General features: G+C 54.3%; 3 protein-coding genes and 1 non-coding gene across 4 annotated transcripts, besides 3 other annotated features; 2 read left to right on the forward strand and 2 right to left on the reverse strand.

The window, feature by feature from the left end:
* Nucleotides 1–204: part of a sequence feature (repetitive element) that runs on past the window's edge.
* A 1,948-nt stretch (nucleotides 205–2,152) lies between these two features.
* CYME_CMG135T lies at nucleotides 2,153–4,453 on the reverse strand. The gene has a single exon (XR_002461281.1). It is a non-coding gene; the product is annotated as a hypothetical transcript (transcript).
* Nucleotides 4,454–4,808: 355 nt separating this feature from the next.
* On the forward strand, nucleotides 4,809–5,249 carry CYME_CMG136C (probable ubiquitin-conjugating enzyme E2; the record flags this gene model as incomplete). Its single annotated transcript, XM_005535874.1, has 1 exon — nucleotides 4,809–5,249. The coding sequence occupies one exon, from the start codon at nucleotides 4,809–4,811 to the stop codon at nucleotides 5,247–5,249; it is 441 nt and encodes a 146-aa protein (XP_005535931.1).
* Nucleotides 5,250–6,746: 1,497 nt separating this feature from the next.
* CYME_CMG137C (hypothetical protein, conserved) lies at nucleotides 6,747–7,787 on the reverse strand (the record flags this gene model as incomplete). The annotated part of the gene is made up of 1 exon (XM_005535875.1): nucleotides 6,747–7,787. One exon carries the CDS (start codon nucleotides 7,785–7,787, stop codon nucleotides 6,747–6,749), a length of 1,041 nt encoding a protein of 346 aa, XP_005535932.1.
* Nucleotides 7,388–9,563: a sequence feature (possible transcribed region).
* A 121-nt stretch (nucleotides 9,564–9,684) lies between these two features.
* Nucleotides 9,685–11,247, forward strand: CYME_CMG139C (similar to flavin-containing monooxygenase FMO-1; the record flags this gene model as incomplete). The annotated part of the gene is made up of 1 exon (XM_005535876.1): nucleotides 9,685–11,247. One exon carries the CDS (start codon nucleotides 9,685–9,687, stop codon nucleotides 11,245–11,247), a length of 1,563 nt encoding a protein of 520 aa, XP_005535933.1.
* Nucleotides 11,248–12,065: 818 nt separating this feature from the next.
* Nucleotides 12,066–14,111: part of a sequence feature (possible transcribed region) that runs on past the window's edge.

The raw sequence follows: 14,111 nt of genomic DNA on the forward strand, positions 1-14,111 counted from the left end.
GAGCTGACAGAAGAGCAAAATGGAATGGAGGGCGAAAGTTCCAGGGCTACTTGCACTGGTGAGTACAAGCGGTGGCAAGAAACGTATGGAGTTTATGAATCTTGACTTTAACGCCGCTATCAATATCAGACGAAGTGCGATTCTGAAGACGGGACCTGCAGAGCTGACGAGAGCCAACTTTGTGGGGCAGCCAGTCAAAGTCGAGTTTTACAAGGAACAGCCGAAGCCGATATCACTCGAGCAGTCGAAAAAGGCTCGGAGGCGTCTACGCGTCGGTGTATAGACATATACGCTCTGGGTCTCACGGAAGCAAATGCAACGATGCGCTGTCCATTGGCGATACGCTGCACGCGTTTCAGGCAACGAAGGTCGCTGCTGTGAGTCACGGCAGCATCGATGCCCACGAGAAAGGCAGTTCGATGCAACAACCTCACACCACACAGGATCGTTCTCTGCGGACAAGGCGAATCGTTCACACTGCTGCTCGGTGCCGGATTGGCTTCAGATGCCGGCGATGATCTCTCCTCGTTCATCAGCGTCGACAGCAATCCGAGTCGCCCCGAGTCCGGGCACTGAATCGATGCAACTGTGGCGCAACCATGTCAGATACTGTGTCGCGTTAGCCGTGAAGCCCGAACATGCAGTCATGTATGTGATGGTCTGCATCCAGTGACTGCAGCACTGCATCGGGGCGCTTTCGGGGCGTGCACAGGTGCCTCTGGGTCGATGATCCTGGCGAGCGGCGAGACGTCCGCGAGCATCCTCGCAGCGAAACAATGGTGATAGATGCGTCATCCTCGCATGGCTGCGTCCTCGCGAATAGCGTCGAGCGCGCTTGCCATGAGGCTTACCAGCATCGACCGAACAGACCAAAATCCCCAGAGGAAGGTACGGTCAAGGGCCCACGGGAAGCATTGGTGGTAGAATGCGGGCTGATGATTGATTCCCTCGATGCCGATACGCATCGCACGCGGAGGAACTCCATATCAAATGAAACGATCCAAGTTTTCGTCACGTGAGCGAAAAGTGCAACAGGCTCGCATCGTCGGGCATACACGCTCAAGTTTGCGTCGCTTCCTGGTGTCATGAACAACAGCGTTCGTATGCGTTTTCTGAGATTGCTTCTTTTTCCTCTCTCATATTTCCGGCTTCAAACTACGTCGGTCTCTATTGTCCATCCAGGCTCTGTTGCCAGCAGTCGAATGACGTTCTTAGCCGCGGAAACGTTCCGATTTCGCTGCTTGCCGCTGTTGTCGACGCATTTCAAGTAACGGCGGTCGTTGCGATCCATGGTTCGATGGCCAGTTTCATCTTCTCTCTACACAGCCTCGGAGCGCCTTTTGTGGCGGCCAAACTTGGCAGTGATCAGGCGTTCTCGAATGTCCGCTAAACCTCCTGCTCCTCGTACGGGCGCCGCTCTGTGGCACGAGAATGCATGCTTCGCCTCTCAGCACATGCACTTGACGAACGCAGGAGGCTACCCTCGATGTCTGTCTCCGGTTTCCGCGCCCGACGGTATACACCGGGATCACAGGCTTCCTGTTGGCGAACTCCGCAAAGCGCTCTCTGTCCGTTGAACGCGCCTGCGAACACTGTTCCAATCGATGAAGGATGTGTGGAATGCGAAATTCTCCTAGATGAAACAACTACAGGAAAGAAAATCTTGGCTGTAGAACAAGTCGATAGATTTCGATCCGCTGACGTTTTTTAGGTAAAAAACGGTAACGCATGCTCCACTGGAAAGCATCGCTGCGGTGGTTCAAGTTCGAGTCCAGGACATTTTTCCGTGCAAACACGAGAAACGGGAGCCTCCTTGAGCACACCCTTTGACAAGTACCATGATGCTGTCGATCGCCGCGTTCTCGATGGCTACTAAGAACCGAGGATTTGTGTTTCAAACGGAATCGCTTGTTTCAGGTGAGAATCTCAGTGAATTTTCGGTACGAGGGTACGACCTAGCCGTCAATGGATAACGTGGCGCTTTTTTCATCGTCAATCTAGAGGCACAGAGCGCTGCGCCCTCGAGTTGCCTTTGTACAGAAAGTTCGAGAACTTGAAGCATGTGTGATTTGAGCATGCTACTCGAAATGACCGAAAAAAATCGAGGCTTGACAGTTTAAACTGGATCGTAATACTGGTCAATTTACGAACCTGTGTGCGACAGCGCCGCGAATCCTATTCATGCTGATGTCATAACGAATTCCAGCAGAAGAAGCGTTGAACGGGTCACGCAGAGAACAAGATCATAAATCCTAAAACAACATATGGATCTGCACGCCCCTATTGCTGCACCACGAACATGGAGGCTGTCTATGTAAAAAATTTGGAAGAAAATCAAACAGCAGGAGCAGAGCGAACACTTCCGAGTTCCCTTTTCATCTGACAAATGGGTAAACGAGGAAACAAATGCGGTTCCGCGACGGGCGCACCAATCGATCCTGACCCTGCGACGTACACCGCCGCGAGATACGTTTTGTTTTCCGGTGCACGATCGATGATCCTGACTCTAAGAATCCCTCTGAAACCGCAGTTGCTGTCGGCAGTTCGGGAAACGACCGCTGTATCCCTCCAGGCCCTTGTCCATTTCACTGACGCTGGGACGGTCTATCCGTCAGAGATACGCTCTAGAGGGATCGAGTGAGCCGCCAGATGCCGAGCTTGCATAGGCGCTCGCAACAACGCAGCATTCGCCAACTCTCTGCATGCTCATCTGGGGATAGGATCGCTCTGCGGTGCCTGCATACCGGCATCGGGTCAAGCAGCATAATACGGTGCTTGCACTTGTCCATGACAATCATTCAGCGTGCTCATCGATTCTACGCGATCGATGTTTTGGAAAGAGCGCTCGTTTTCATTCTGGTTTCTGATGCGCACAACCGGAGCCTTTGATCGACCTGGAAACAGTAGATCCTCGACAGCGTGGATCTGCGACAAAACGTCTCCTGGGCAATACTCGCGTTTTACCGTTGCTTGTGTCGCGTTATACCTGAATGCTGCCGTGCGCCAGCGTTCATGCGTCGGGACATTGCGGCGCTGGAGACCGCATTCTGTACAGCATCAGTTCGATGAATCGAACGACATGTTCCCAGATGCACGAGTGCTGGCGCGTACCCGGCACCAGGGCGCCATCTCAACGCAGGCGAATGCTCCGGATCCCGAACGAGAGCGAAGACATATCAGAGTCCGTCCAGTTTTGCGTTGCATCACGCAGCACGTCGGCAGCATATCCTCGAGTACATCCAAGTCGGCGTTATTCTGGCATGTCTTATTCAGACGAACCCGGATGCACCTCTCGCCTGGTGACTTTGCTTACGATACTAGCGGATACAAGTCGGCGTTATTCTGGTATGTCTTATTCAGACGAACCCGGATGCACCTCTCGCCTGGTGTCTTTGCTCACGATACTAGCGGATACAAGTCGGCGTTATTCTGGTATGTCTTATTCAGACGAACCCGGATGCACCTCTCGCCTGGTGACTTTGCTTACGATACTAGCGGATACAAGTCGGCGTTATTCTGGCATGTCTTATTCAGACGAACCCGGATGCACCTCTCGCCTGGTGACTTTGCTCACGATACTAGCGGATACAAGTCGGCGTTATTCTGGTATGTCTTATTCAGACGAACCCGGATGCACCTCTCGCCTGGTGACTTTGCTCACGATACTAGCGGATACAAGTCGGCGTTATTCTGGTATGTCTTATTCAGACGAACCCGGATGCACCTCTCGCCTGGTGACTTTGCTCACGATACTAGCGGATACAAGTCGGCGTTATTCTGGTATGTCTTATTCAGACGAACCCGGATGCACCTCTCGCCTGGTGACTTTGCTCACGATACTAGCGGATACAAGTCGGCGTTATTCTGGTATGTCTTATTCAGACGAACCCGGATGCACCTCTCGCCTGGTGACTTTGCTCACGAGACTAGCGGATACCGCCGTGCAGCACGCCTCCGGGTCGCCACACATGATATGCCCGTTAGAACAGGGCTCTCTGGCCGGGAAACACAGACTTGTTTCGGCGCTGCGACTGCTGCTTGAAGGTGCTCCCCCGTGGCCCAAACGAACTTCCTGTGGCAGTCCCATACCACGCATCGCGCCTTGCTACCGGGTGTCAGGTCCAGCACCGCTCTCAGGGCCTCCGCTTACCTCACGACGCTCTTCTCGAACTGGTTTCGAGCTGCATGCACGCTGTTTTCCGAAACGCTTTTCTAACGAGTTCCGCAGGCGCCGTGTGTCCCGCTGCGTGTTCGCATGCGACTGTCACCAGAAGTAGCGCCCGCGTTCGAAAAAGGACAAAAGACTTTCGTTCGCCTGGTTGCCTATCGCCGCAAAAGCGATATCACACATATCCGTCTACACCATGCGCTGTATATACTTGTTCGTCGCGTTCATCTCCGGTTTCAGTGCTACGAACACTGGTTGAAAAGGCGGTAAGCGCTAGCCGCAGCTGGCGTCAAGCGCGTGGGTTGGGGTCGGCGCGCCTTCGCCCCAGGCTCCATCGACACCGTTTGCGGAGGCGACGACGCTTTGGAGCGCTGGACGTGACGGGTATCGTTTCTGTTATCTTTCGTAACGCCACGCTGGAAGCGAGTAAATAGTGTTGTTCTGGGGGAGTGCTGTGGAACTTGCCGGTGGTTCACATGTCTGCACCTAGTGCGGGCCCAAGTGAACGCGCGAACCATGTGGCGACAACTTCTCGAGCGTCGCGACTCCGACTGCTAGCTGACCTGCGCGACATGCAGCAAGACCCGCCGGAGGGCTGCTCCGCGTCTCCGTACTGCGAAGATAGTAAGTTTTGGATAGAATGAGTGCGTCGAGCGTCTTGGCTCACGAAGATGCGCGACTCGGTTTTGAACACGAGACTAACCACTTGGTTGAACGCTCAGACTTGTATACCTGGGGTGCAACTATCATCGGTCCCGAGGACAGTGAATGGGAAAATGCGGTGCTTACGCTGAAGCTGACGTTCCCAGAGCAGTATCCTGAGAAACCACCACGAGTTCGCTTTACATGTGAGATGTTCCATCCGAACGTGTACCACGATGGCAACGTATGCTTGTCTCTTCTCAGCGAGAACTGGTCGGCTGCATATAGTGTATCCAGTATCCTGATCGCAATCCGGAGCTTGCTAACGGATCCGAACCCAAACTCGCCCGCGAATCCCGAAGCTGCACATCTATTCTCAATGGACTACAATGATTACAAGCGGCGGGTGCGGCGAATTGCCCAAAAATCTCTAGAATGAGGCGCCCCTCTCTTCGTCTCTCCTGAAAACGAGTATATCCGCAGTGAGTGGCGCAGTACGTCTGTTTTCCAAAGTGTCTGCGGGTTTGTCCGGCCCCAGCTTGTGATGGGATGGAGCGGAGCTCGCACGCGAGCATCAGAAACGAACACGGGTGTTAAGAGTGGATCCCGGCATCACCATCATCATCATCGTCGTCGTCATACCGAGCGGACAGCAGTTCTTTACTGCTGGTACTAGAGCATGCCCATTGCAGCGCGAAGGAAATATTGCGCGTGCACTGCAGTAGCGCGGTTTCCGTTGACGGCACGACGCCAGCGCGGCGAGCGCACACGGAACCCTCCAGCACGATAGGGCGCACGGCAGCTAGTTGGCTGCAGGTCGTGTCGGGAGCGAGGCGTTGCGGGAACCGGTGTTTGAAGCAGCAACGCAGCGCCTTCGCTCGTGCATGCTGAGCGGCTTTGCCCGCTGCAGAGATGCCCCGCTTACGGAACTTTGTTCGTCGATCAAACGCATTTCTACCGCTGGAAGTTTTCTGTTTACTGCGCGCGACTCAAAAAAATGCTCATGTATAGGACATCGGGACAAAAGAGCGGCTTTGAAAGCTTTCTTGGATGTATTCGGGGCCTCCGGTCTGTGTGGATGCCATTGCTGTTCGCGATGACTGCTTGCTTCATCAGCGCGTAAAGTGTTCCCATGTACAGCACGGAGAGCAGTTCGGAACCGTACGAGAAGCGCAAGTATTCCCCGTCGATTCCTGTGCTGGTCAACGTCATAGTGCCTGGCCCTGGATACATTTGTTGGTACCCAGCGCTGCTAGAGTGAGGTCATCGCCTTCATCTTGCTGACTTGGTCATGTCCATGGAAGCGGCGCTCTCAGCGCTGCTCCTGGACTGGATCACGATTCGGCGCCTCCATCACACCAAGACGCTGCATGAAAGATCGGCACAAAGTGACTGTGAGGCGGTCGCATCGGAGAAGATTCTCAGAGCGTTGGCGAGGTTACACTACCGCGCACACCCGTGATGTCTAGTTCCGGCTGCAGCGGCCTCGCTTTTTTTCAGGGAACACTTTACATCCAGTGCGAGATCGACTGCGAATCCAGTATTACCGGACAAAGCAATCGGGATCAAATGATGAAAGCAATGCCCATTGTAGCTAGACGGATTCAGATATACTCAAATCCTGCGTGAGAAAGACGTCCCTTCGCAAAACACACGGCACCATGAATGACCGAAACAACGCGCGTTGTAGCCGGATGGATACCAACATGCTCAAGTCCTGTGTGAGACGGTTTCCATCTGGGGCCAAAGAGGCCCTGAATGACGCACTCAACCGTTTTCAATGAACGGGGCACCCAGCTTTGACGCAGGGACGCCTCGCCCCGACCGCATGGCACCTGGGTGTAAACGTTAACGCCAACAACGGGAACAACAACGGCGCACGTATCATCACACGAGCAGTACTCGTTCGCACTGAAAACAGCTACAGGAAGGCTATTTATGCAAAGACTCGCAGGCGGCTCGTGTCTATCCAAGGATTGATACCGCTCCGACGTGCTTCATCGGCCAGCTCGAGCTCGTCCTGATCCATACGCAAGACGTAGAGCAACGGCTCAGCGGGAAGCAGGGAAACTACAACGTCAACAACGCAACCGTGCATCACGGGTGCCTGCTGCAGCACAACACCCAGACGTTCGTGGAGCGCGCCCTGCGCCAGCGCTTTGTTCCGGATGACGACAAGGTCACCGGCCTGATACCGCGGTATCCACGATTTGTCCATGGAGTGCAGCACTTGTGCAGGCATGTGCTGGGCTGCAAGCCTCGTCGCTCTGGTAGGAGGCGGGTTCCATGAATCGAATTCCATTACAAGACGCTGGACGTCGACAATGTCTCGTTCCGACTCGCAGACTGCCGACTGGGCGACGTGCGCTTCCGCAGCTGTGACGCTACTCCTCGCGACCTGAGGGAGGTTGGTACCCAAACGGCGCTCATGGAGCTCCAGGATGCTCTTATTCGAAAGCGGAATTCCGGGGGCCTTTGATACGTTGCCATGAACGGTGTCTTGGATGGAGACGAGCCAAACACGCTCCGGCTGCAGACGAACGACTGCGCTGGTATGCGGCGACGTTTCTCCTTCTGATACGAAAACTACTCGGTCTGGACAATGGGCCAAGAGCCACTGCAAGAAGCGTCGGAGACTTTGCCAGCGCGTAGCGTGAAGCCGCACGTGTCTAGGGTCCTGAGTGACGTAGTCATACACTTTCGTTGCCTGCACGCGTCGGTCTGGAAACTGAGACGTCCGACTGAGCTGAGCGAGTGCCAGCAAGAACTGGGAAAAAAAGCGTTCCGAGAAAAGCGCACGACAGGCACTTTCATTGCCAGCTAGAGCAATGACGCGCTCCTGGTGTGCTCGACCCGCCTGGTGGGTGTCCAGCGCTCGTTGGTCGCGGAACTGTCGTTCACACACCTGGCAGTAGAGTCGCAGTGCGGGCTTTGCCTGGCTCCGCAAACGCCGTGCGATCGCTCTAGGTGTCGACATGGTCCATGCTTTTCAAACGGCGCTCTTGCTGCGTCTTGAACCGCCGTTCTGCGGCCTGATGTAAGCGCTTCGTAGTCCAAGGGGACGTGCAGGATACGCAACTGCGTCGACCTAACGACGTCGCGTTGGGTGAAGGTCCCCGTAGCTGCGTAGCTGTGGCCGGCTATGCGCGGCCAGGCGAAGCGCAAGTCCTTCCCTAGGAGGCCAGCAGTTTGATCAACTTGTATCGCCTGTACCGTACGATACGCTAATGAAACCGGTTAACTTTGCGAACTCGGGTGTGCATGCTATAGTTTGAGTCTCTTGCGACTGTCAAAAATACCAGCCTTTGCGGAGCGGTTTTCGCGACTGTTTCCTTTTCCTCTCTCTTATCTCCGGATTTCCATACGATGGTCTCTCGTTTCACCCCAGCTCTGATGTCAGCTGTCGAAGGAAGCGGATGGCAGTGCTCAAATCTCGATCTCACTGATTTCGGCGGTTTTCGACGACTCCTATGCCCGGGCATAAGTTGCCCGTGATGCTTCCCGTGCCATTTTCATCTGCTTGGTTTACAGACCGGGTGCGCATGTCAGAGCGATGACAAGCCCTATGGTGGTCAAGTGTTCCCGTGTGTCCACCGAGCCTCCGTCTTCTAAATTCGCTCTGTGACTCGTACAGGCTTGCTTCATCGCTCGGCATGTGTCCAGGTGAGGTGTATCGGACGCTCATCTGGATACCCGACTCCGTCTCCGCCTCCATCTTCGCAAACCGAGGCACTCTCCTACGATCACGCGCTTCTTCTGAGCGATCCTCTAGGCGAGTTTCCTGCCCGCTGCACGAGCCAGTCTGCGCTGCCTCATTTGATATACGACTTGTGGACCGTGATGGTGTACGTGACGAAACAAGTACCGAAAAGAATATCCAAGTTGGAGACCAAGTCGCGAAATTCGGATCCGTCTACCCACTTGCCATGCAAACCAGTGACGCATTTTCCAGAGGAAGGGATCGCTGCGAAGCCTGCAGTCCCAGCTCGAGACACTTGACGATGCAAACACATGAGACGGGAGCTTCTTGGAACACATCCTTTGACAAGGTTCCAGCTGGTTCCGCATCGGGGTTTCATCGGTGGCTGCAAAGAATGGAGCACTGGTGTTTCAAACGGAATCGCTCATTTGAGGTGAGAATCTCAGTGAGGGTTCGGTATGGGTTTTTTTCGGAGGACCGGTCAAGGACTGACGTCGCATCGTTTCCTTTTCTCTATGAATCTATCAGCGCGGAGCGGAACGTCCACGAGTTACCGTGAATGAGAAAACACCAAAGACTCGAAGCATGTGTGATTTGAGCGTGCCTCACACACGAGAAGCGGACGATTATGGTATGTAACGAGTCATTGTTCGAGGACGTCCGGAATCATGTTTATTTCGCTGATATCATGAACGCCGGGGACAACGCGTCCATAGAGCGATTCCGACAAGCCGAGCGAGATTCCCAAAAGCACCAAAGAATCCGTAGGGCTTTATTCCAGCACTTTGAATAACAAGGCTGTGCATCGAAACAATTTTCGAAAAGCGTTGTATACGAGAAACAGTGCGACTAGTTCAGCCTTCTAGTTTCATCGAAGACGAATGCGTCGTAAGCACTGATGCTGGACAGCATTGCTGCCGCTGCAGCACTCTTTGTCTACGTATCGTCCACTGAATAATCAGTTCGTGTGCAGACGGAGTGCTCAGGCCGCTCAGTGTCGCAGCCTAAGTTGCTCCGTTTGCGTTTCATCGTAAACTGGTTCGCAGACCGCTAGAGCCGCACCTGCTATCGGGTTTTGTTGGGCTGGCAACCAGAGCTTCGCGAAAGCCACGCACTAGGGTTGCTGCGTTTTGGCGAAGCGTTACGCAGCCTGGTGCAGCGACCAGTGCAACGTATGCCTCTGAACCCAGGTGCGTCTGTTGCGGTGATTGGCGCTGGTGCTGCCGGACTAGTGGCAGTACGGATCTTTCGTGACGCGGGTTTCCGCGTGACTGCATTCGAGTGCAGCGAAACCGTCGGCGGCACTTGGAACTACCAAGATGTTGCGAACGAGCCTGACCTAGCACGGGCCGCAAGCCGCAGACTCGAGTCGACAACGACGACAGAGACGCCATCTTCGGAGGTTTTCAGGCAGGTGCCAGAACAGACGACTAGGCTCGCTGCACTGCCGCCGGTGCAGTCGTCTATCTACGCGGGTCTGCGAACGAACTTGCCCAGGCAAGTTATGCAGTTTTCCGATGCTCCGTTTCCAGAGCATTTGCCTTCATTCATAGGCCATCGCGATGTTCAGCGCTATATGGTAGACTATGCTCGACGACACAACCTGGAGCGCCACATACGCTTCGGTGTCTGGGTGCAGCGCGTGCAGCCGGTCTCGAACGACGTTTGGAGTCGCTACCTGGTGACGTTCTCGTCCTCGAAAAGCCCGGAGGCATGCACACAAGCATTCGATGCTGTTTGCGTCTGCAACGGGCACTACAGCGTGCCACAAATACCTGCTGAGCCGTACTCAGAGCCTGCGGATGGCACGGAGTACATTCCTGGTCTCACTGACGGAACATTTTGTCCTGGTGTTGTGCGGCACAGTCATTACTATCGGGATGCAGAAAAGTATCGCGATTTGCGGGTAATCTGCTTAGGAGCTGGTCCCTCCGGAGTGGATATCAGTCTAGAGATCGCTGAATATGCCAGAAAACCTGTCTATCTCTCGTGTCGAGCGGTGAAGCAAATGCCCTCAGATAGCGCCACGGAGCAGTACGGAGTTCTCCAGGTACCGCGACTTGTCGCTGTCATTGGTCCACGCACCGTGCAACTCGCGGACGGCAGCATTCTGCACGACATTGACGTGATCATGCTTTGCACCGGCTATCGATACTCGTTTCCGTTTCTGACCGAAGCGTGCGGTATATCGGTGACGCTGCAGGGACGTGTCGTCACGCCGCTCTACCGCCATCTGATTCCAGTGTCCAGGTGGACGCTACCGCTCATAGGTATACCATATGCGGTGGTACCGTTTCCATTGTTTGAATTCCAGGCTCGTTATGTAGCTGCGGTCTTCCAAGGTCGCGTCCAGTTGCCGGAAATGAACGCAATGCAGGCTGCGATTCTAGAAGAGAAACAGGTGCAGCAAAGCTTTGGGTTACAGGCAAAACATTTTCATCGACTCGGTGATCGCCAGTGGGCCTACAACCGCGAGCTTGCGGATGCTGTTGGAGTCAAGGGACCGACCTTGGCCGTTCAGTCTGTGTACAACGATGCAGGCACACATCGGAAACTCGATCCGAAACATTATCGAGAGCGCGAATATCGTATATTTGGTGACGGCCCAGAGGACTGGGAAGTACAGAGCCCGGCGATGGTACAGCTGGATGCGAAATCCAGTAAGAAGGGAAAGCATCCAACCAGGTCGAAAGAAGCAGCTATTGAGACAAGCGCTGAGTTTTCCGCTGGACTCTAACGCGATGTCGCTTTTCCAGGTAGAACCACGTAAGAACGATGAATCGCGACTCTTGATTCATCCTTGAGATAGCCGCACATACGGATTGTGTCTTTTTTTCGGTATTGCCCTGGGATCGTAGGTGACGGTCTCGTGTTCTTCCAATATCAAATGAGATGCCCATGCTCATACCGCTCGAGCAGATGCCAATGCGTGGTGCGTCTCACTACAGACACAATATCGAATGAAAGCTCCACTCTTGTACGATTACAGAAGATGACATAGCGTGTTGCGTTCCACTAGAGACGTGAAGCCTCCGTTATTGTGCGGTAGCCGTCTGGCGGCGCTCGCTTCGTCCATTCATCAGCAAACTTCATCTTGGGGCATTCGCACTTGATTCCTGCGTTTCGGGGAGCGATATCGAGGTAACAGGTGGCTCGAATAGACGTTTTCCGTCTTGAAGCCGGAGCCGAAGGTCGTGCGGAGGTCCGGAAGGAAGCCAACGCGACACCGGTTACGCCGAATTTGCGAACATGTTCCGAGTCTGTACGCTGGAAACCTGAACCATTGGCAACGATGACTGCCTTCTTTCAAACATGAAGCCATAATCGGGGAAAGTCGCCGGCCCTTGTGCGAGAATGGCAGCCCAACGAGCGCCTTCGACTTTGGCAGTGCGTCCATCATCATAGATTGTCAAGTTGCGGCCAGTGTTCCGCTGGTAGCGCAGACCTAGGATCTGGTTCACGTCGCTACCACTGCGTATGCACGGTGTTCGGTGACTCGCTCTCGACGCATAGCTTGTAATCCCCGAATCCCTGCAGCGTCTTGCTTCTGGAACATTTACGCCTAGGCACTGGAAGGACGAGTTGTTTCGTAGAGCACACCGGCGTCTTGTATTTGGAAACTTTACCCCTATGTACTGGAAAGATGAGCAGGCCGTTCGTGTCGATTGGCTACTAGTCGTCTAGAAACACATGCTAGTCCTGTTCGGGCTTCGAACCTGGTGCTCGCGGAGGCGCTGTCCGCGAGTCAGGTCGTTTTCGTTTTGGACGCCTTTCCCTCGATGAGTCCAAAACTTCATCAAATAGCGCACGGGACTCGGGGTCCTTTTCTGCCTCTGACGCAATTCGTGCAGTTATGGTCGTAAAGAGTATTCCGAAGAAGACGATGGCGACGCCGCCGACGACGACGCGAAAGAAAAGCGACTTGTCCGGCCCAGAGGCTGCCTCTTCGGCGAGCCAAGAGCTCGGAAGCAAGCGGTACAAGCTCCAGTTCACTGCTGTACTGCAGGTCAGGTGGCTCGTCAGCTGCAAAGCACGCCTGTCAGACCGCTTAGACCGGGTTGCTCGCGGCCACAGGCGCGCAGCTCGGACGTAGCCCGGGGCTTGACGACCACGACACTGCTCGTGGACTGCAGGTGCGGCCGACTTCCACAGCGGCTGTCTTACGGTGATTCGATGAGCACAGAGAAACATCGCACCGCCACCTATAGCCGCAGGTCGGAGTCACTACCACAAAGCACCCTCTGTGCTTTTTCCTTTCAGTTAAGGTCCCCTAGTCGTCAAACGCTCGGCTGTCAGTGCCCAAAGCCGAAATGCAGGACGCAAGCGGGGATGTCCGCAACAGCACCAGCACCGACTGCGGTGTCAGCTGCCTGCCTACAGTGTTGCCCGCGGGATGTGCACTTTCGTACTGTGCTCACGTTGTGTATGCTGCGCAGTGACGGCGTTGGATGCAACAGAGAAAAGTGCAACTGAGCAAACATGTTCCAGGAATTTTTTCTTGGAATCAGAACTAGCGTACTTGTCGCAGTGATCGACAGGCTCGCTGTTATCCACAGTGGTGGACGGTAGCGCGAACTGCCTCTGCGGATGGATATCGCACGGAACGAGAAGCGCTGCTTGCATGCACGTACGCTTTCCTAGGACCCGAACTCAGAGATGGTACTTGCGACGCATGGTAAGCTCTGGATATGGAAGGCAGTGCCCGCCAAACCTAACTAGCTGCTTCACCAGACGACGATCAAATTCTATATTGCGAGTGCTTGGCATCCGGATTCATCCCGAAACAACTCGATACCCAAAGCACAGAGATTGCTTCAACAAGTGATCCAGATGCGAGCGCTCATGCTCCAGTGCGGGAGCAGCAAGTACAGCTACAACGTCTTGCCACGCGTCGAAGACGAGCCACTTGCCCTAAATGCCGAGAGCGATGCGCAGGTAGGTATCTGCCCTGACGTATGTGTGTGCAGCGTCCATGAAGACAGCGCTGTGCGTTGCGCGGCTGGAGTGTCTCTCGGAGACGTGCTTTTGATCACATACGTAGAATCAGGACTGTAGGCGTCATACACAAAGCACTGAAATGTGGAATACATGTATCATCATGATCTTTTTGACTTTGTTCGTCGTTGTCTCGCGGAGGTATTGGACAAAGGGAATGAATCCTGTCGATAGGGGGAAACGCCGCGGAAAGAATTCATGCTGGGGCTGCTCGCTTGCGAAAAACTGGTTCACTCGCCCAAGTCAGTCATTCTGGCATTCAGCACGTACTTGAAGCGAGCTTCTCGTGGCGCTGATGCCGAACCTCTTGCACCCAAAACGGAACCTGTCGTTCTCTATTTAGACAAATGTCTGACTGGTTGTCCATACATTCCCGTCCGTTATTCCTTTGTGAAAACCTCTCAAAGAAGCCACAGGACGCGACTTTTTCCTACTAAGGATACGAAAAGTGACGAAGAGGCACTGATGGACATAGGGAGAAAACGTGCTTCTACGGGACTCCGTCACGCGTTGAACAGCACACGAACACTGTTGTACTGAAACGCAAACGCTTCCCACACAATGGACGAGTGTTCGTCGCCCTGGACGTTACGCGATTCGAGAAAA

Source organism: Cyanidioschyzon merolae, chromosome 7 (genome assembly GCF_000091205.1).
Source record: "Cyanidioschyzon merolae strain 10D DNA, chromosome 7, complete genome".
Classification (NCBI taxonomy): domain Eukaryota; phylum Rhodophyta; class Bangiophyceae; order Cyanidiales; family Cyanidiaceae; genus Cyanidioschyzon; species Cyanidioschyzon merolae.